This window comes from Dipodomys ordii, unplaced genomic scaffold (genome assembly GCF_000151885.1).
Source record: "Dipodomys ordii isolate 6190 unplaced genomic scaffold, Dord_2.0 Scaffold168, whole genome shotgun sequence".
NCBI lineage: Eukaryota > Metazoa > Chordata > Mammalia > Rodentia > Heteromyidae > Dipodomys > Dipodomys ordii.
In genome coordinates, this window is record NW_012267384.1 from 1,599,218 (window position 1) to 1,620,782 (window position 21,565).

Here is a 21,565-nt window from a genome sequence, read left to right on the forward strand (position 1 = left end):
AGTGGTAAAGCACAAGCCCCAAGTAAGCAAGCAAGCCAAGTAAGCATGTGGCAGTTTAAACTCTTACTAGGAAAAAAAAAAATCTGTCCCTAATTTAGTAGTCTGCCTATAGTTTTATTAATTTTATAAGCATGACTTCTACAGTCATTTTCATATTATTTCACCTTTAATGTGTTTTGAGGGAAAATAAATACAATTTTCTAATATTAAGTGATTTTTTTTTGCATATGTAGTTACAAATCCAAATTGGATAAGAGTTTCCCCTGTGTATACTGTTGGATGTTTTTGGCTATTAATAGTCCACAGTCCCTTACTTAAAAACCCTTGAAGCAAAAATGGAACGATGTAAATTGTAGGGATAGTACGATTGGGAAAGATGGGATGAAGGAGAAAAATGGAAGGGAAGACATTGACCAAGATGTACTACACTTAGAAACTGATTTGTTGAACTGAAACACCTTTGTACAACTACTTAAATATAAGTAAAGTAAAACAAAAATCCTCGGAGCAAGGTAAGCTTCATAATTCAAACATTTTTTGACAGTAGCAATGATGTATAGTTCCAAAACTGAACATTATGTAACAAATTCAGCAAACTAGTATCAACGCATCATATACAAACATGAACATTTCCCAGTGAATTACTGTATTATTCACTCTTTGACTTTGTCTTGTTTTGTCATCAATGTTGCCAAGTTTGTCTAAGCTTTTCAAAGAGTCAACTTAAGCTTTTTTGCTTGCTCATGTAGCCTCTGAATCTATCACTTTCTAACTAATGTTTATATCTATCTTGAAACTAGATTACGTAACACTAATCTCTTCCTTCATTGCAATTTGAATTCTAGAACAGCATTCCTTTTGGCACAAACTCTGCGTAACCAACCAATTTTAGTTCTAAATAGTTCTTCAGTTTAGAAAAGACCCTCATAAATGTAATGCTATTTCAGTTATTCATGACTAGGGGAGCTTCCTTATCATATTACTTGTCAGTTTTATGCCGCTATACAACTGACTTTCACCACGTAAAATATCCTTAAAAAATAAAAATGCTTTTCTTTTTCATAATGTTCTATAAAACTAGAATCATACTTTCTCTATCCTTAATGTTCCTTAAACACACATGTATAGCCACAGACTATTATAAAAGAATTATTTTTTGTTCAACAAATTTACCATATTCAAAGCATTGTTCTAAACAAATATTAATTTACTTCTCAGAGTAGCCTTAAGATTACTTCCACTTTCCTAGATGGAGGTACCGAGAAATTATATAGTAATATAGGCAGTTAAGTGGATGAACCTGAATTCAAACCCCAGAAGACTGGTTTTAAGACAATGGGCCTCTTCGCCATGTTATAATCTTAATCACACATCTTTCAATTGTTCTAAAAATATTTTCTTAATCTTGACCAAGCACAGGGTCAGTCTACCAAGTTAACATTTTAGCTTCTTGAAATATAAGTTCAATTACTCAAGTCCAGTTTACACTATGGAAACAATTTTTACAGAGCTAGGGATGTAGATCAGTGGCAGAGTATTTGGCAAGCATGCACAAGGCCCTATGTTAGCTCCATAATACCATGTGTGTGTTGGGGCGGCGGGGCAGGGGGCAATTTTTAGGCAAACTAAGTGGTATAACAGTGCTCTCTAGGCATTCTACAATGAATAAAAAATGTCATAGAGAGATGTTAACTATATAGATATACTTAAAGCAATTTATTCAGTGTTCTTAGAATTCAAAATATAATGCCTAAGCTGAAGGCCTGTGGCTCAAACCTCTAAGCTTCTTGGGAGACTGAAATCTGGTTGTGGTTTGAGAGCAGCCTGGACATACACACAAGACTACTTTTTTCTGTCAGTAACTAGGCATGGTGCCATCCTACCAAATAGAAGCTGAGATTGGGAGGATTTCATCAATGGAAGAAGCTGGACATGGTGGCATGCACCTGCTATCTTGGCTATGATGGGAAGCATATATCGAGCAAATCATAATTCAGGCCTGAGCCCAGGGGATCCTATTCTCAACATAACTAATAGTGGAAAAAAAAGAAGATTGGAAGCCTGGCTTAGTGGCAGAGTGCCTGTCTGCCTAGCAAGTATAAGGTCCCACGTTTAAACTACAGTACTATCAAAAAAGGGAAAAACAAATGTAATACATGAATCTGTTAAAGCAATGTTATACGAAGCTTCTTTTTATAAGATAGATATTATATGCATACATAAATAGAGACACACACACTTTTGTGCAAAGCAACTAAAAAATTGAGAAAAAAGAAAGCTGAGAATGTGACTTTAATCAACTGAAAGTAATAAAAGTATGATTTAAAGCCAATTTATGGCTGGGTGCTGGTAGCTCACATCTTAAATTTTCATTACTCAGAAAGTTGAGTCCTGGAAGATTAAAGCTCAAAGCCAGCCCAGACAGAAAAGGGCAAGAGTCTTCCTCTCCAAAATAATCAGCAAAGAACTTAACTGGAAGTGTGTCTCAAATGGTAGAGTACCAGTTAAGGAAGCAAACCCAACAAGCATTAAGTCCCCGAGTTCAAATCATAGTACTAAAAAGAGAACAAAAGGAAAGAAAAGAAAGCATTTACCATGTTAGTGTAAATGATGAAAAGACTGACATAAAGTGCAAAGGTATTAAATAGTTACAAACATTAAACACAACGTTTATGTTATTTGGTTCATCTAAGAAGCCAATGACTATACACAGCACTGTTATTTTATGTGCCTCTGAAAAGGAATTTTAAAAAACTATACATCATCTCAATTATGACTATTCTATCAACTTTTTTTTTTGGGTCCGGTCATGGGGCCTGAACTCTGGGCCTGGGCACTGTCCCTCAGCTCTTTAGCTTAAGGCAAGCACTCTACCACTGAGCCAGCCCCTAAAGTCTTCATTTTTTTCAGATGTGAAATCTGGATGTATCAAAAGTTGATAGCAGGGGCTGGGAAGGTGGCTCAGTGGTAGAGCACTTGCCTTGCATGCATGAGGCCCTGGGTTTGATTCCTAGTACCACATAATCAAAAAGAAAAAAGCTGGAAGTGGTGCTGTGGCTCAAGTGGTAGAGTGCTAGCCTTGAGCTGAAGAGCTGATGGACAGTGCCCAGGCCCAGAGTTCAGGCCCCACGACTGGACCCCCCCCCAAAAAAAATAAATAAAGACTTTAGAATCAATAAAACATAGTTAAGTCACTATATGGGACAAATCAGGTCTGAGGAAGCTGAGTCCAATTCAAAGAACAGTAACATTAAATTCAAGAAAAGTACTATCTATACATTAACTAGGGTTAAAGGTCATGCTAAAAATTCCAGAATATAAATCTGGCACATTCCTTGCCCTCAAAGTGATCAGGGTTGAGCAGTTAACACTAAATAACTGTAGTACTAATGAATCTCTGAAATACTTAAGTTCTTTCAAGCTAGTAATTACACTGTTGTATATTTATCCTAAAAGAATAATTCTGAAGAAACAAACTTTCATGAAAACAGATCACATTTTTTAAAAATGACAGCAAAATGAAAAATCTGGAAATCTGATCAACCATTTTTATTAAAAACTTGAAAAACTATATGGTGCCTAACTACCTGTGTATCTTGGGACAACATGGCTATACTGTTACTAAAACATTTTTGCTTAAGGAATACTCAATGAAGTTTTTAATGGCAGAGAATGCAGAATCTCAAACAAACATACTCACACTCCTTAAGCAGGGGGGCAAACTGTGAACAACTGATAAATCTGGATTAAGGATATATAGGAACTCCTTTACTATGCTGTGTGTGTGTGTGTGTGTGTATGTGTGTGTGTGGATATATAGGAACTCTTTTATTATGCTTTGTGTGTGTGTGCATGTACGTGCACACGTATGTGGGGGGGAGGGGAGTGATTGTGTACATGTGTTTGGGGCTTGAACTCAGAGCTAAGGCACAGTCTTTTAGCTTTCTTCCCTCCAGGCTGGTGATTACCACTTGAGCCCAGGCTGGCTTACTACCATCTTCAGATCTCAGTTTCCTGAGTAGCTAAGATTATAGGGGTGAGTCACTGGGGTCAGGCTCATTTAGTATTCTTGAAATTATCTACATTGAAATTATACCTAAAGCAAAAAAAACCCACCAAAATAATTAGATTTGTGAGCAAAACTGGCAACACATATACATGTAATTTAAAAGGGAAACACTATAGATTCTCGATTTTTGTTAGCATTTGATAGTTTTAGTAATATAGATTTAATTAAATATTCCTTATCTGAAATGCTTGAAGTGTTTCAGATTTTAATTTTTTCCCATTTTTACAAAATTTTACTGTATATTTACATATACAGTATGACATAGGGATGAGGCATAAATATAAACACTAAATTCATTTATGTTTCATAAATGCCTCATACACATACAGTAATTCTGTGCAACATTTTTAGCATACCTGCATTTTATTTTAACTATGTAAGGTCAAGTATAGAGTTTTACACATGTGGTGCTTTCCACATATGGCATCCATCATGTTGGGGTTCAAGAGTTCAGATTTTGGAGCATTTCAGAGTTTGGATTTTCAGATTTAACATGCTCAATCTATAAATGCAAACTAAAGAAAAAACACTCATGTTTTTGGAGTGGGAGCGTTGCCAGAGATATTTACTAATAGTAGTATATATCATGAACAAGTATGTCTAGGTAAGTCTTAAAAGTATTTATATACCTACACTAAGGAATAGTGATAAAATAAATACTACAGCTCAAACTTTGAAAATAAAATGTATTTTATTCAACTATAATGCTAAGTTATTGTACATAGGAAAAACGTGCAGACTAAGCTTTCCAAAATATTTATATCTTATTTGAGCCTGATTAACAGTAATCAGCTATAGGAAATATGTCTTGATAATTTACAAGACTATACACTTAACTGATGAAAAGTACTAAACACAAGTTTAACAGAAATGTATGTTTACACTTTTAATACTTAATGCTATCAGATGATTTAACATCTATTAAAAATATAAAAGACAGAAACCAATTAAACCAGAATTCTACAAATGAAATTTCAGAAACTTATGCCTCAAAACACAAAAGACCTTCCTAGGAGTATTAGTAAATCTCCACAACTATAAAACTGTTACTATTTTATTCTAATTGTATCCCTGAATGAAACCGGTATATCAAATTGATAATGCAAAACTGGTGGTCACAATGGAAAACAGAATTACAGAGGAAAAAGAACAAGTCATCTCATATCTGAGCTTCTACAGAAACAAGCATTCACTTCAACTTTTTATGCTTAAGTATATGAAGGCAAACCTGCTCTAAGTAAAATAACAAAAGGCACAGAAATTATGAAAATAACTTTCTCCGGAAGACATTTGTAAAACTCAACATGTAAGGATTACATTTACCAAATAAGGTAGCTTTGTAACAAATCTTGTCCGATTTTTTTATCCTTAAAATATACTTTTTTTTCTGCTGGTTCTGGGGCTTGAACTCACAGTGTGGGCACTGTTCTTGAGCTATCTCATTTAAGGCTAGTGCTATACTTCTTGAACCACAGCTCTATCAACTTTTTGATGGTTATTTGGAGATTAAGAATCCCAAGGATTTTCCTGTCCAGCCAGTACTATCTTGAACCGCAATGTTCAGATCTCAACCTCCTGAGTAGCTAAGATCACAAGTATAAACATAATTATAAACTTATCTAAGGAACTTACCTTTTTATCCTCTTTTACTTTGTGGGTTTTCTTCTTCAGCTTCTTATCATCTACCTCCTGGTCAGAAGTGATAGCAGGATTATCAATTCCACCTTTCCAAGTTTCAACAGGAGAAAGTAGTGGATCTTCTTCACTTCCACGATGTCTTCCTTTTCTTTTTGTTTTAGAAGTAGTGAAAGCCTCATCATCACTTGCATCTGAATGTGTTCTTCTATAATATGACTTGGCTTTGCTAAATAAAGTTTTAGATTTATATTTGTATTTTGAAGGTCTCCGTTCCCCATGACCCTTTGAGGTTCTATCTGAAAACCCATTTTCTTCATCTCCTTGGGTGTTATTTACAAATGAGTTTCGAATTTTAATAATTCGATTTTGACTATCTTCTGGGACAACATAAATCTCATCAGAGTAGCCCTTCTGTTTGAAAATGGTGTCAATGGGTTCCGCATAGTTATCTGAAGAATCCATATCTTCAGGATGCGCCAAAGGAACCCGAGAAATCTGTTTTCTTGGATTTTTACCAATACCAGCTTCAATTGTTTTTAAAAGGTTTGGATCCAGTTTCTTCACATTTGTCTTAGGTACAACTGGTTTAGGTTTAATAGGTGGAGGCACTTTATGGTTGCGTTCATGATCATGACAGTTCGGGGTGCTATGAATAGGATATTCATTTCCTTCCAAATCTAACCTGTATCTGGAACGGTCACTAGGTGTTGGAAGCAACTGTACATCATCCCCAATTGGACTATAAGGAGGTGGTGCTTCGGTGTCATCATCTGAATCAGGGTAGTTGTTATAGGGAAAACAGTCTCTGGGGGATGGTAGAAAAACATCCTCACTTTGATGGGCTGATTCCCTTGTATTATCAGACAAATAGGAATTTTCTATCATATTTTTTTTCTCTAGGACATCACTGAAAAACAGAGTAAAAACTTCTGTCTGCCGATGATACTGAGATAAAGAATATAATGCTGTAAATTTAGCAGTGATCTCAGTTGCAATATGTTCTCCTTCAGTCATTAATTCTTTGATAGCCTCATTTTCAAAAAAATCTGCTTGGCTGTCAGTAACTGCCACCAGTTGTACAGGAATGGTGTCCTGAACTTCTGACAGAAATGCTCTAAGCATTCCCATTGATGCTTTCCGTTTTGCAGAGTAAACTAATATATACCCATGAACCAGTTCATCTTTCCTTACTCCAATTGAGGAGTGGTACGATAATATTGTGATCTGTATCCGCCTTCTTTTTTCACCGATGATTTTGTCAAGCATTAGGGAATTATTCTGACCAGCTTGAGCAGCACTACAAGAATGAGAATCAAGGAAGGGTGATAAAATAAGATCTACACTAAATGGATCACCACACATGGCACACATGACAATTCTCAAGTCAGCTTCTGATACATCTTTATTGGTAGGAACTGGGCTTACCACATCTAAATTGTGTTTAACTGATTCCAAGACTCCTCTTAGAGCTTGCTTTATTTGGGATTCATTAAATTTACGAGGATATGTACCAGCAGGTACATCTACAAAAGGACACTGTAACTTGTTTGCCAACTGCTGTCCTTGGTGCCTGAGAATGGGTAGATTCTTACTAATGGAATCTCGCTGATTAGCCAAAATTAATGTAAATGGAAGATTAGCCATATATGTATCTTTTCTGATCTGAGAAGCTTCAGTTCTCACTTTTCCAATAAATTCCCCAATCAAACTCAATGACTCAATGGAATTAAATACACAGAAGCACCCATGTGGTTTAAAGGCGGCAGTCCATAATTGACTCAAAATGTAAGGCGATTTGGCATCAACTGGCCGAAGATCAAGTTCATAAATTTTTCCATCTAAGGCATATTCATCATCAGTGGATTGCGTCCTTATCTCATTTGCTAGTTCTTGGGCAAGACCATCTTTCCCTAAAATGAAAAGGTTAACTTTATCTATATTGGTACTATCATGATATAAGCGTAAGCGTCCATGATCCAACTGTAAGAGACTACTGGCAAGTAAGTGCTCCACTTTAATGTCTGTACAATTTTGGCCACTAAGGCATGTTTCTTTAGTGGGATGATAAACAAATCCTATGTGTTTAAGGAGAAGCGATTCTCTATCAGGTGCAAGTTTCTGTAAAGCTTTGTACCTAGGTTCTTCACTCAGAACTGTATGAATTTCACTCATTTTATCTGAACTTGGTGTTGCATTAAGGTCTAAATCATAAAAAAGTTCAGAATGCTCAAAAAGCATTTCCTGGAACTCTTCTTTGGCTTTTTCAACTATCTCTCGCTGATGCCTACCATACACCTCTTTGCTGTCAGCCTCAGTGATGTATTTGAAGGCTTCATCCTCCATAACAAAGCACATAACTTCCTCCCATGGCTGCCCAGGTGAAATGAACTGAATTTTTTCCAAAGTCTTCTTAAATTTTTCCTTCATTTCAATTCGCCTTTTCTCTGATATTAGATGTTGTACATGGTTCTGATAGACCTTTTCAGCTTCTAAAGTGCCCAAGAGGTCAAATGGGATTCGTCTATCATTAATTTTGTCTATATGGTCAGTTTCATCCCAAGGTGTTTTTTCTAGCACCACAAAACATAACTGGAAATCTGCTCTTTTCTCCATTAATTTCAAAGCTTCTGACCAATTCAAATGTTCTATCTCCTCCAAGTTTGGCAACAGAGTATTAAAAGCTCTTGGTAAGGTATTTATATATTCTTCTCTTCTTTTTCTTATATGTTCCTGTTTAAGTTGCTCTATATGTTTTGAGAACGTATTTCTGGCCTTTCTTGTTCCCTCTAAGTTGATGTATTCTTCATAATCAGGATGATTTTTTAATTTATTACTAACAGTTTTCCAAGTTGCATGATAGTCTCTCACCGTCTGCACAAGTTTTTCAAACTTATCTGTTGCTGTGACAACAAGTTGTCTCTGTGTTTTATAAGCATCCAGATAGGGAATAATTTTAGGTTTGCCACGAGTTTTATCCAACATTTGTACCAGTGCAATGAAACATGTCTCAATGTTGACATTAAATCGTGCTGATGTTTCCACTACAAGAAGGTTCTTTTTGTTTGAAGCAAATGCTTGAACTTCTCTAAGATAATGATCCACACATTCATCACATTTAGTTGCTGCTATTATTACAGGTTTTTTTGATTTTGATAGCTGGACAAAAAGGTTATTGACAAATTTAAGTTGATCATCAAATTTCCTATTACATCCTTGACTTACATCAATGCACAATAAAAATCCATCTACATTGAGCTTCCCTTCTGGCATTTGCTTCTGCTCAAAGTCTTGCTCCAAGCCAAGCTGATCAGTGCAAATATACATCAGTTTTTCTGCTGACTGTAATTTAGTGGCAGCTGCACGTTTTATATATGGTTGCAAATTTGTACTCCGATGAGGCAAGAAAGTCTGGTCATCAATGAACTCTGTCTGTTCAATGACATGAATTTTGCATTCTACTCCATCTTCACCACTTTGTATTATGTCACCCCAATATAAAAAGTGATCATTGTTTACTACCCTTCCTCCAAAGTCAATGGTGCTAAGCACAGAAGTATGCTCTGGATAATATTCATCTGCTTTTGAGCGTACAAATCTATTGCACAAACAAGACTTTCCAACTCCACAGTTACCTTTGTCTTTTTCAGTTCCAGAGAGTCCAACTACACTGATAGTATAGGATGGGGGACGAGGCTCTTTGTTTTTTGCCATCATAACTTTCTTCTCATGTCTCTACATTCATAAAGGTAACCACATATGCTTTTCATTCTGAAAATAAAGTCATCTCAAAATACAGATCCTGAATTTCAAAATTATATTTGGTTCTTCATATTTCCCTCATTTCCTCAGAAAGGTCTTCAAAATCAGATGGATCATCTCCCTAGAAAGATGGAAAAAAGACAAATTTTAACCAGGAATTACATATAACAAATGCTCATGCAAAAGTAATAATTCTAGGGGCTGGGAAGGTGGCTCAGTGGTAGAGCGCTTGCCTTGCATGGCTGAGGCCCTGGGTTTGAGTCCTCAGCACCACATAAGCAAAAAAAAAAGAAGCCAGAAGTGGCTCTGTGACTCAAGTGGTAGAGCGCTAGCCTTGAGCTGAAGAGCTAAGGGATAGCGCCCAGGCCCAGAGTTCAGGCCCCACAACCGGACCCCCCCCAAAAAAAATTACTAATTCTAATGTCAATGTATCTTAAGAAATGTTTTAATTTACTCATAAAATGAAAATAACCTCAAAATTTAAGGGAAATCTACAAAACTTTAATGTAATGGACCACAAACTTTAAAATGAACTCATAGTAATCAAATGTGAATTTTAGCTCTGCTCCTTCTAATGGGGTTGACAAACAACTAATTTCTTCCCACTCTTAATATTACTGCCTTCTATGAGGCTATGCTGATAGCTAAAATGTACTGGTTATTTTAACAATTCCTTTACAAATTTCACTCAATTTTGCTTAACCATGCCAAGGACTAAAACCCAAGTCTTATGCGTATTAAGCACTTTATCACCAACCTGTATTCCATTTAAAAATGAAGTACTACCTGCTTTCTGAATTCCTTAAAACTTACTCCCTAAAGCAGAATTCTGTATAAATTTAACAAACTTCTAGAATTAAAAGAAAAACTTTTCAGTAAGTTTCAACATTTCTGTAAAATCGATCAAATTTTCTACCTAATTCTATTAAGGATATGCAAATACTTTAACAGGAAACAGAAAAATTGGGTAAGGTCTGTAGATATGGCTCAATAGTAGAGTACAAGTTTAGCATGCACAATTTCCTGGGCTTGATTTCTAACATCAGAAAAAAAAAAAAAAAGAGAAAGAGGAGGAGACACAGAATGATACAATGACAGCTATTAAATAGGTCAGTAGATCTCAAACTAAAAGACTGATTTTTATTTCCTATCTATAAGGCCAAGTGTACAACACAATACATGGACTTAAAAAAAAAATCCATGCTCATGCCAGTAATCCTAGCTACTCTGGAGGCTGAAATCTAAGGATCTCAGTTTAAAGCTAGACAGGGCAGGAAAGTCAGAGACTCTTATCTCAATAAACTACCAAAGAAGCTGAACATGGTTATGGCTCAAAGAATAGAGCACTAGCCTAGAGCAAAATCTCAGGGTCAGAGCCCCAACCTTGAATTCAAGGCCCAGAACTGGCACTGGCACAAATACATACCCACACTCACACACAACTATACTTCAATTTTTTTTAGATTCAAGACAGATTAGAATTACTATAAAGTTGTTTTTAAATTCTCTTGATTCACACAATGTTGGTTGAGGTTGGAGGCCTCCCTTTTTGCCTAGGCTGACTTCAAACCACAATCCTACTAATCTCTAACACCAAAGAAGCTAGGATTACATGTATGTACCACGGCACCAAGCACTAGGTGTAGCATTAGTAAACTGGTTTCAAAATTTATTATTTACTATTTGGTGGTGATGGCAAAGCCCTAAAACCTAAAACATGGTTCTCTTATCTGTAAAACAAGGGTATTTACTTATTTTCACAAACTAAACAATTATTTAAAATGTGAAGTACCTAGCAAATAAAAGGGATGTAATAAATGCTGGTTCCATTTCTTAATTTGGTTCTTGGAACTATGGGAAGCTGCGTAAAACTTATGAAAAGGATGTAATTAAAATGTACAATCTGACAATATAAATACGATAAAAGATAAAGGAAACTGAGGCAGCCTCAACCAATTCTATTAAAATTTTAAAAAATTTTAGTCTGAATACTGTATCTAGCACCAAGTTTAACATCTTTTACCCAAAATATGCAAAAGAACAATTACACTACACTATGTTTGCAGAAAAGTAAGCATAATACATTAACTGGGTAGTAATTTATATCCACCAACTGAAATTAGTTTATGAAAATAACTGTTTTCTAAGGTAGTTTACTAGATTATTCAAATATTGTATCTCACAAGGCAGCTTTTTAAAATTAAAAAAATTACACAAAGAATCCAGAAAAATAAAAAAATAGATTTTTAGTAATTTACAATATAAACTTAAATGTTTTTAGAGACAGAATACTAGTTACCAGTGCCTGGAGAGCATATGGAGAAAGAAAAATTAGATAGGGTGGTGTCTATAAGGATGAAGCTAGATAGTAGCTTCTAATATTCTATAGTACAGAAAGACAACCACAATACTTCAAATTAACTTTGTATGTTCCCAACACAAAAAATGCTTGAAGAGATAGATGTGCCAATTATTCTGACCTAATCATTCATTATATATTGCATTCTTTTTTTTTAATTTTATTTTATTTGTGAACATACTGTACAGAGGGGTTACAATTACATGGGCAGGATAATGCGTAAATTTCTTACCAAGCATTGCAGCCTCCTCCTTTGTTTACCCTTCACATCCCTTCCCAGCCTCCCCCTCAATCCCAATCCTTCTCCTTCCTCCCCCTCCCCCCCCCCCCCCCGCACCGACGCCGTAAAGGTCGTTTTGGACATGACAACTTGTACTTCTCATTGTTGCAACAGGTTATATTGCATTCTTGTACTAGAAGTCTTTGCTGAATCTTATTTATAATTTAAAATATAAAAATTTAATAATAAAATGTGCCTTCACAAAACATTGTTGCATTTATTAACAAAGAGTATAATTTTTTTAAAAATTCTTGCTTTTAAGTTATCATGTTATGTCAGGAAATTCCTATTCTTATCTTTAAAAAAAACAACAAAACTAATTTTCTAACCTTTGTAATGTCCTACTTTTACTGTGATACCTGATCCTATATATCATCAGGTATGATTCAAAATTACTCTGAAAGCTTTGTAATTTTCCTGCTTCATCCTGCTCTCTTCTCCTTCATTCAAATCAGGGCAGTCAAATGCTCTTTTTAAAGCAGAAAGTAGAACCTTCCATCCTAAACTTTCCAGTGTTCTTTTTTTTTTTGGGGGGGGGGTCCGGTCGTGGGGCCTGAACTTTGAGCCTGGGCACTGTCCCTCAGCTCTTCAGCTCAAGGCTAGCGCTCTACCACTTGAGCCACAGCGCCACTTCCAGCTTTTTTTTCTTTTTGCTTATGTGGTGCTAAGGAATCGAACCCAGGGCCTCATGCATGCAAGGCAAGTGCTCTACCACTGAGCCACCTTCCCAGCCCAACTTTCCAGTGTTCTTAAAGTAAAAGATAAGTCTTTTCAAGGACCTACTACTACAAGGTCTGCCCTTTCCAGTCTTTTCTTGTCTAGTCTAATACCATTTTCCCCACTGTCACACTGAGGAACACATGCTAAGCATGTTCTTGCCTTTGTACTTACTTTCCCCCATACCTCCAAAGATACTACACAACTTATTTATTATTCTTCATCAGCTCTCGCTCTCTCCTCACTCCACTGTAGATTTAATAAAAGGGCCAGAAAGACACATATCTATATTTATTCTATATCTAAGAGCCTACAGAGCAGTGCCATATATAATGGTTCTCAATAAAACATAAATCCTTAATATTAAAACAAAAAGTATATTAAAAAACGAAGGCATCATAATGAAGACAAACTCTGATCTATAATCATGTGTTCAGCCAGAATAAAATTTTTATTTTAAGAAAATGAACATAGGGCTGGAGTGTAGCTCAGTGGCAAAGCGCTTGCCTAGCAAGCGCAACGTCCTGGGTTCGATCCCCAGTACCAAAAAAGAAAAGACAAAAAAAATACAGTTAAAAAAAAAACCCAAACAAAAAGAAAATGAACATATAACCCCAATATAGTATATTCAGAATATCTGGCAATATAAAGACTTTTTAAAAAATCTATTTCTAAGACATAATTACACTGAAGGGGCCGGGCCTTTTCATCTTATCCATTGTCTTGTCAAAATAAATAACCTTTATATAAACAAACACTCAAAAAAGACATAAACTTAAATTATCATATACATTTCACAATATAATGCAAACTTTTTTAGTAGTTTAAGAATTCATATAAAGACCCTGTATACTAAAAGAATATGGTAATTCAAATGTTACTTTTCTAACTGCTTATTAAGAATGGCAAATTCATCAATAATGTGGTAAGAAAAAAAACTGACATTTGAGCATATGTATGACAACTAAGTAACTCAACAAGGCAATAATCACATTCCATATTTTACCTTTAAACCAAGATACCTACCACAAAAGCACACAGTATTTGGATTTAAAGGAATCTAAGTCATCATTCCTATAAACTAGTCTTAGGTAAGACTACAGTCATGTGAATAAAAGAACCTATAAAAAATTTCCACAATTTATGTAGTGACAAAATTACCTGAAAGCAAAGGAATTTTGTTTTCCTTTTGTACTGAATCTCCAGAACCCCGAGGGCCTGATACACAATGAATGCTCAACAAATATTTGATGAATAGATGAGAACCCTTGGTCCTAAAACCATTCAACAATCCTAAAGTCACAATTACAGACATAACTAATAAAAAGCACATACTGTTATGGGTCAATAAACTCTAATACAGCATATGTTAATATTAAAAGTTCAAGTTTTAAAATCTACAGTGTATTAATACAGATTATGAGTTTATAATGTTTAAAAGCCTGAAGATTCTGTGAAAATACTTTCAGAAGGCTCCAAACAGGCAGGACTCTGGGACCTTATCACGCTCTACTTTTATCCATTTTTATCTCCTGAAATTTCAAATTACCATTTGAAAAGTTTCCTTGTCAAAAATATGTCCCAATCAAGAGTTATACAGCTTTACTGCCTATTATTTATTCATCTATACCTTCCTCTAATAACATGATCCCTAGACCTGGGTATGAGATATTCCAAATTCTTCCTAGTCCACTATCTTATTCAGTGGTAAAAACCTAAGATTCAAAGGCCATTTTCACCTAGAAAACAATATGTACATGTTCAGCTACTATCTGCTTAGCCTTACATCAATGTGTATGTGTTTGTGTATGTGCAGTTATGCGCACTCCAGTATTGGGGCTTGAACTCAGGGCCTGGGGACCATCCTTTAAGTTTTGCTTTTTTTTTTTTTTGCTCAAGGATAATGCTCCTTGAATCACAGCTCCACTTCCAGCTTTTTGGTGGCCACATCTCCATTTCCAGCTTTTTTGTGGTTAATTGGAGATAAGAGTCTCAGACTTTCCTGCCCAGGCTGACTCTGGCTCCCGCCCAACTATGATTCTCAGATTTCAGCCTCCTGAGTAGCTAGGATTACAGGTGTGAACCACCAGTGCCTGCCTATATCAATTTTTAAAAGGTTCAAAGGCACGTAGAGGTAAGTCCATTAAGATAATATTATGTATAAGCTCATCTTTCCTCAATCGGAGTCCTCTCCATCACTGTGCAGAACTAAGTGGAAGATGGGCATAATTTGTCATTTAATATTGTACTGCTATTCAGAAGAGGAATTATTTTTATTATGTAAATGACTTGGGGTAGGTCCTAACAACTTTTTGGTGATAAAAATATTAACAGGTCAAATAATCAGAGGAAGGGGAATAGAATTAAAATCATAGTTTTTTTAAAAAGATAGATGGTGGGGTTGAACAGCATTTTTACCCACAGTATTTTTTTTTTTTTGGTCAGTTGAGGGGCGCTGTCTCTCAACTCTTCAGCTCAAGGCTAGCGCTCTACCACTTGAGCCACAGCACCACTTATGGTTTTCTAGTAGTTTACTGGAGGTAAGAATCTCACAGACTTTGTTGCCCGGGCTGGCTTTGAATCATGATCCTCAGATCTCAGCCTCCTGAGTAGCTAGTATTTTTAAGAATATAGTACCACAGCTGAAGAGATAAAGGCAATAAGCTACATTATGAAGTTGATAACACATTACAAATTCAAAGGAGAGATAAGTACAAACTGGAATAGATCAGGCTTTAGAAAACTGTTTTTCTAAATCATATTAAGTGAAGTAAGCCAGTCTCGAAGAAATTTAGGTCCCATGGTTTCCCTTATTTGCAATAATTAGTGTATACATGGGATAATCTTATCAGATGAGCTGAAAAGCTCAAACGCTATGAGCATATAAGATGATGCTAAGTGAAATGAACCCCAAGATATGGACACAGGAGACCTGTCTTTGTAGTTGTTTGAAATGTACTATGTGATTTTTGTTGTTGTTCTTTTGTTTGTTCTTCCTCCAATGGTATACCCGTGTTGTCGTTGTACTTGATTTTGGTACCCTGCATCTTGTATATACACTGGTCTAATCTGGGGAGAGGAAGGGGAATAACAACAGTGAAAAAAGGACACAGAATGACCCATTGCAACAATGATACCTACAGGACAGTATATTGGAAACGAACTTTACAACTTCGGACAGGGTGAGGAGTAGTGTGGGATGTGGGGGATGGAAGGAATAGTGGGATAGTAACAAGGGAAGGGGTAACAATGATTGACAAGTAATACACTCATTGCCTTACTCATGTAACTAACCCCTCTGTACAACATCTTTACAATAAAATTTTAAAAAACTTTTTCTATAAAGGGACAGGCAGTAAATAGTTTGGCTTTGTATGCTATAGAGGTCTGTCACACAACTTGACTTGGACATCAAAGTGTAAAAGTATTAAAGTAAAAGTAATACTTAAATGAATGGATATGGCTGTGTAAACTTTATTTAGGGATAAGATACTTGAATTTCATATAATTTCTCAGTTTACAAAATAGTATTCCTGTAATTTTGTTGCCAAACATTTCAAAATGCAAAAGCCATTATATGAAAATAGGTATTAGCTTGCCCCACACGCCATAGTTTGCAAATCCCTGCAATACACTGAATTTCAATAAATGAAAGGAATAAACCTTGAAAATAGACTAGGTTTGGTTTTTTTCAAGAGAATTCATTCCAACTGTGTGAACAGGGTATTGACTGAGCACAGTAGCCAAACTGGAAAGAAAGCTGGATATGGTGACAAATGTCTTCAATCCCAGCACTTTGGAGGTTATGGTAGGAGGATGAGGAGTTTGAGGCCAGCCTGAACTACATAGAGCCTGCCTCAAACAAGCAAAACCCTCCAGTGCTGGTAGCTCACTCCTATAATCCTAGTTACTCAGGAGGCTGAGTGCTGAGGACTGAGGTTTGAAGCCAGCTGGGCAGGTAGAAAGCTATGCGACTCATCTCCAATTAATGACCAAAAAGGAAAGAAAGCTGAAGTGGAGCTGTGACTCATGTGGTAATGAGCCAATGCTGAACATAAAAGAGACAGTGCCCAGGTCCAAAGCTCAAGCCTCAATCACCAAGGCTCTGAGTTCATACCCCAGTATCAGCACAAAAACAAATAAGCAAAGAATTGTGAAAGAAATATGGCTAGATATAAATTGTGTAAGATATATACTCTTCAAGGACAAACAAGAGTTTAGAACCTGTAATAAACAACGGCTTAGTTTGAAAGTAAAATATAAGACAAAAATCTGGTTGGGCACAAAGTGTAAGAAACAAATACTGCAAGCCGTAAGAATTGCAAAGAGCAATCCAAGACGGAGCTTAGTGACTGGTGCAAGACGTAAAAGATAAAAGAAAAATGAATGTTTCTTAATGAAAAAGTAATCAGTTTGGTGCTATCTCCTGGGTTTCAGGTATTATTTCTACAGACAAACCATATACTTCAGAAAATTACCTAAGAAATCACTAATACTCTTAGAAACATGTAAAATGTTATATTCTTGGTTAATACAAACACCTGAATTTTCCAATTCCAGATTATAGAAATGTTACTTTTCTACTAGTTACATAAACAGTCAACAAGAAAAAACAGGCATCATCTTGGCTTTGAAAAAATAAGCATATAAACAACAAACATACTTAAAACATTAAGAGGACATGATTAACAAGAAGACATAATATCCCATATCAGAGGCTAAGGCTTCCCCTCCCTCCGAAGACTAGCAATTTCAAATAGAGCTAGAATAGAGAGTTATACAGGTTTGTGAGGTTTTCCTCAAATATTTCAATTTGGATCATAGGTACAAACTTCTGCTCCTACATTTTTACCTTGTATTTTTTTCTCATTTGTCAATCTGTCCTAACACTTCCCAGTTCTTTTTTTGTTTGTCAGTCACAGGGCTTGAAATGAGGGCCTGGGTACTTGTCCCTGAGCTTTTGTGCTCAAGCTACCACTTTAAGCCACAGCTCCAATTCTGATTTTGTGGTGGTTAATTGGAAATGAGTCTCATGGATTTTTCCTGCCCAGGCTGGCTTCCAACTGCTGGGCTGGCTTCCAACTGCAATTTCTAAGATCTCAGCCTCCTGAGTAGCTAGGATTATAGGCATGAACCACCAGCACCCTGAACTTTCCAGTACTTTTGATTCAGTCACTAACAAACCTAAACTTCTTATGCCCCCTCACTATCCTCACCCTGTGCTACTTCCAAGTCCTATTTCTTTTAAGTTACCTTACACCTAATTTTAAATTATAGCTCATTTATTCTGTATTGAACTGGCAATGTATTCCTATTTTGTCATGGTCTCTCCATCAAAGCTATAGGCTCTGAAAGGAGCTTTAAGAAAGAAACCTCGGCTGGGAAGATGGATCAGTGGTGGAGTGCTTGCCTTGCATGCTTGAGGCCCTGGATTTGATTCCTCAGCACCACATAAGCAGAAAAAGCCCAAAGTGGTGCTTTGGCTCAAGTGATAGAATTCTAGCCTTTAACTGAAGAGCTGAGGGACAGTGAGTAGGCCCAGAGTTCAGGCCTCATAACAGGCAAAAAAGAAATCTTTTATACTTTCTTATTCTACTCATAGTGCATAGCTGGCTCACTTACAAAAAATTTGCTAGGGATAATGAAATAGGCTAAATCTAAGAAGAAACCAGAAAAACAAAAACTCACTTTTACTATTAAGTCTTCATGATAAATGCTAGAGAACCTAACCAGGTGACACATCTTAGCAATATTCTAGACATGAAATCACAAAGCTATAACTTTTTCCCCCAAGTAATACCTGTAATTCTATGGAATAAACCCACAAATAAAGTCAAAAGTTAACAATGTGTTTCACTGCATTGCAGATAATCAGCTTCAAAGAATGAAGAAAGACAATCCTTGATTCTCTTACACTCAAAGTCCTCTTACACTCAAAATGTTTCTTTTTCTGTGAAAAACTGCCAAAAAGGCTATGACAGAAATAGTTCTCTTTTCTACATCTCATTGTACTTTTATCTATTTACTCCTTTATAGTTGCCACCTCTCTCAACTAAAGCTTTAGCTATCCTTAATTTTTGTATTTTATTTATCTTTGTATTCCCAGGGCCATGTACATGGACAGTGCTAAATAAAAGTCACAAAATTAATGAGTAACACATCATGGGTTTAACTTTTTTTCTTAATGTGGATAATCTTCACAGATAAAAACAAAAGCAGCCTTGGTTGCAGAGCATGGCTTGTCAAGATGCTTGTCTCAAGGCATCTGTAGCCTGGGGGGGGGGGGGAGGGAAACCTGTAGGTTTTTTAGGAAGTGAGTTTGAAAAATGAAATTCATATTTGTCTTAGCATTATGCTATTTTTCTTAATTTCTAATACTTTTCTTAATTTGGTAAAATGATTTTTTTTAAAGCATCTCAACTCTAACTACCAAATGATGGAACATTTTATTAAAATTCCTTCACAAGGGCTGGGAAGGTGGCTCAGTGGTAGAGTGCTTGCCTAGCATGCATGAGGCCCTGGGTTCGATTCCTCAGCACCACATAAGCAGAAAAAGCCAGAAGTGGTGTTATGGATCAAATGGTAAAGCGCTAGCCTTGAGCTGAAGAGCTGAGGGACAGTGCCCAGGCCTAGAGTTCAGGTCCCATGACCGACCCCCCCCCAAAAAAATTCCTTCACAATTCTTTCAGAAACCAAATTTCCCTAGTGTACTTTAAATATATCTTACAAACCTAAAACAGAACACTATATAATGATTCACAATTACATTACCTTATTATATTATATTGCCTTTGTGATCTGCAAAGAATAAATATGGGTCATATATCTCAGGGAATGTTAAAATCGTATCTCTTTAAGTTGTGATAAAACATCTTTATTGTGCTACTTCATATTTGAAAAGTGAACATCAAAGGCAATGTTTTCTCTATATCCTGATAATGCTAAAAACTTTAGTACTCTTCATGAAAGTACTTAATAAGGGTACTTCAATTTAAAAACAATGAATTATGAGACTTAATATATACTGTACCGTATTTCAAATCCATAACTTTTCAAGGTCAAAATAATCTGTCTTCTCCAACGGAATAAAAAAGGAGACTATTTTCAAGATATTCAGGGTGCCACATGACAGAATTAAGATGATTATTTTGCAGCACATTTTTAAGAATTGCTAACATTGGACACTATTCCACTCCCAATGCTCTTAATAATTAATGTACAGAGAAGGGTAAAATAAGACACACTGACTGGGGTTAAATATTGTAACCTACACAAGCCAATCAAACCCATAGTTGTCTATAATATATAATAATATGTACTATCTAACTGATTCTCCTTGTCAGCGCGATCAACAGCTCTTCAACATAATGTGTTAGCTATAAACTGTAGTCTTCACACGTTTTTGGTGGCCCAACGTGCTACCCTCTTCTCTGCTGTTTACCAGATAACTAGATATGTGGGTTAATGATAAAGAACCGATATGTATCTATACACCGCAAGTATAAATTCTAAGAGTTCCATTTTACTATTAAAGTGAAATGAACTAGAATTGATAGTAAAAAACATTTCCAAACACATCTTACTAGTTTATCCTTAATCCAAAACATTTTTCCGAACAGTTACACCTAGATGTATTTTCTGCTAGAGATTTTAGAGAAATCTCCCACAAAGTGAGATCACCAGTCCTAAGAAACATCCCCTAACATTGTTTAAACTGGTCACTGGTTTGAGACTTTAAGTGGATTCTCCAACACCTGTAGAAGAGAGCATATCTGTAAAAAACTAGTAGATACAGGAAAGTAGCTCCCGGCGTTACACTTGAACCTTTTGAAAAATGTCATTGTGCCCGATTTATCACAAAAGAGCAAATTATCGACGTTAAGTTTTCATTTTAGAAGCACACAGGCCCGTGTGTATTTTAACTTACAAACACTGAAATTCTCATTTACTAAACATGGTCCAAACTGGTTTCCTATCAATCACATGGTAAAAAGTATAAGCATCTCTCCTACAACTTTCTCGGAATTTTCCTAAGCGCCCTAGTATAGTTGGCCCTCACTCCGAAGCACCTCTCAGCCCCGGGCTGCACGCAGAGCCTCCACCACCCTTGCATTTCTAATAAAGCTGGAGGGAGGGTGCGAGGGAGGGAGGGAGCGTATTTATGTGTGGATAAGTGCACGCGCGCTCCCGCGCTGCTCCCCACCCCCACCCCGATACTTTTCTTTAGTGGACAGAGGGAGAAGAAGAATCTAGAGGTTATGGCAGCGAAAACTCGAGATCCAAGCCCCAACCCAAGTCACAGACCCCCACCGATCGGGTGGGTCCGGAGGTTTTAGCTGGCGCCGGGCAACTTCTCACCAACCCCACTCCCGGCTTCGGAGCAGCAGATGGGAATTCCGCGGCCAGAAGAACCTAGGGAGGAGCCGGGCCGATAAGGAAAAAGTGAAAGGGCCGATCCCCGGGCCAGGCTTGAGGTTTAAGTTTGCAGCCGAGGTCGCGTTTCCGCCGATCGGCGCCCACCCGTCGTCTCTTCCCCCCCCCCCCACCGGCCCGCCCGCCCCAACCTTCCTTTTCCAGGTGGAACTCGTTAACAACAAGCGCCCCGCCACCTTTCCTTCCCCGCCAGCCCTTTCCAGGCCCGGGCAAGTGAGGGCGGCGAGGGGGAGCGGACGCCTGGCGGGGCCGGCGTGAGGCCGACCCCAGCCCCGTCACCTGTAGAGAGAGAGAGAGGGAGGGAGGGGGG

The 21,565-nt window shown here is 36.8% G+C and overlaps 1 protein-coding gene across 3 annotated transcripts in view; it reads right to left on the bottom strand.

The window, feature by feature from the left end:
* Arhgap5 (Rho GTPase activating protein 5) overlaps positions 1 to 21,565 on the bottom strand; it is a 66,088-nt gene that overhangs the window by 43,928 nt on the left and 595 nt on the right. For all 3 annotated transcript variants that reach the window (XM_013033462.1, XM_013033460.1, XM_013033461.1), the window contains exon 2: positions 5,702 to 9,587. In XM_013033462.1, coding sequence (XP_012888916.1) covers positions 5,702 to 9,421 — 3,720 coding nt within the window. In that variant the 5' untranslated portion in view covers positions 9,422 to 9,587. The remainder of the gene's footprint in view (positions 1 to 5,701; positions 9,588 to 21,565) is intronic.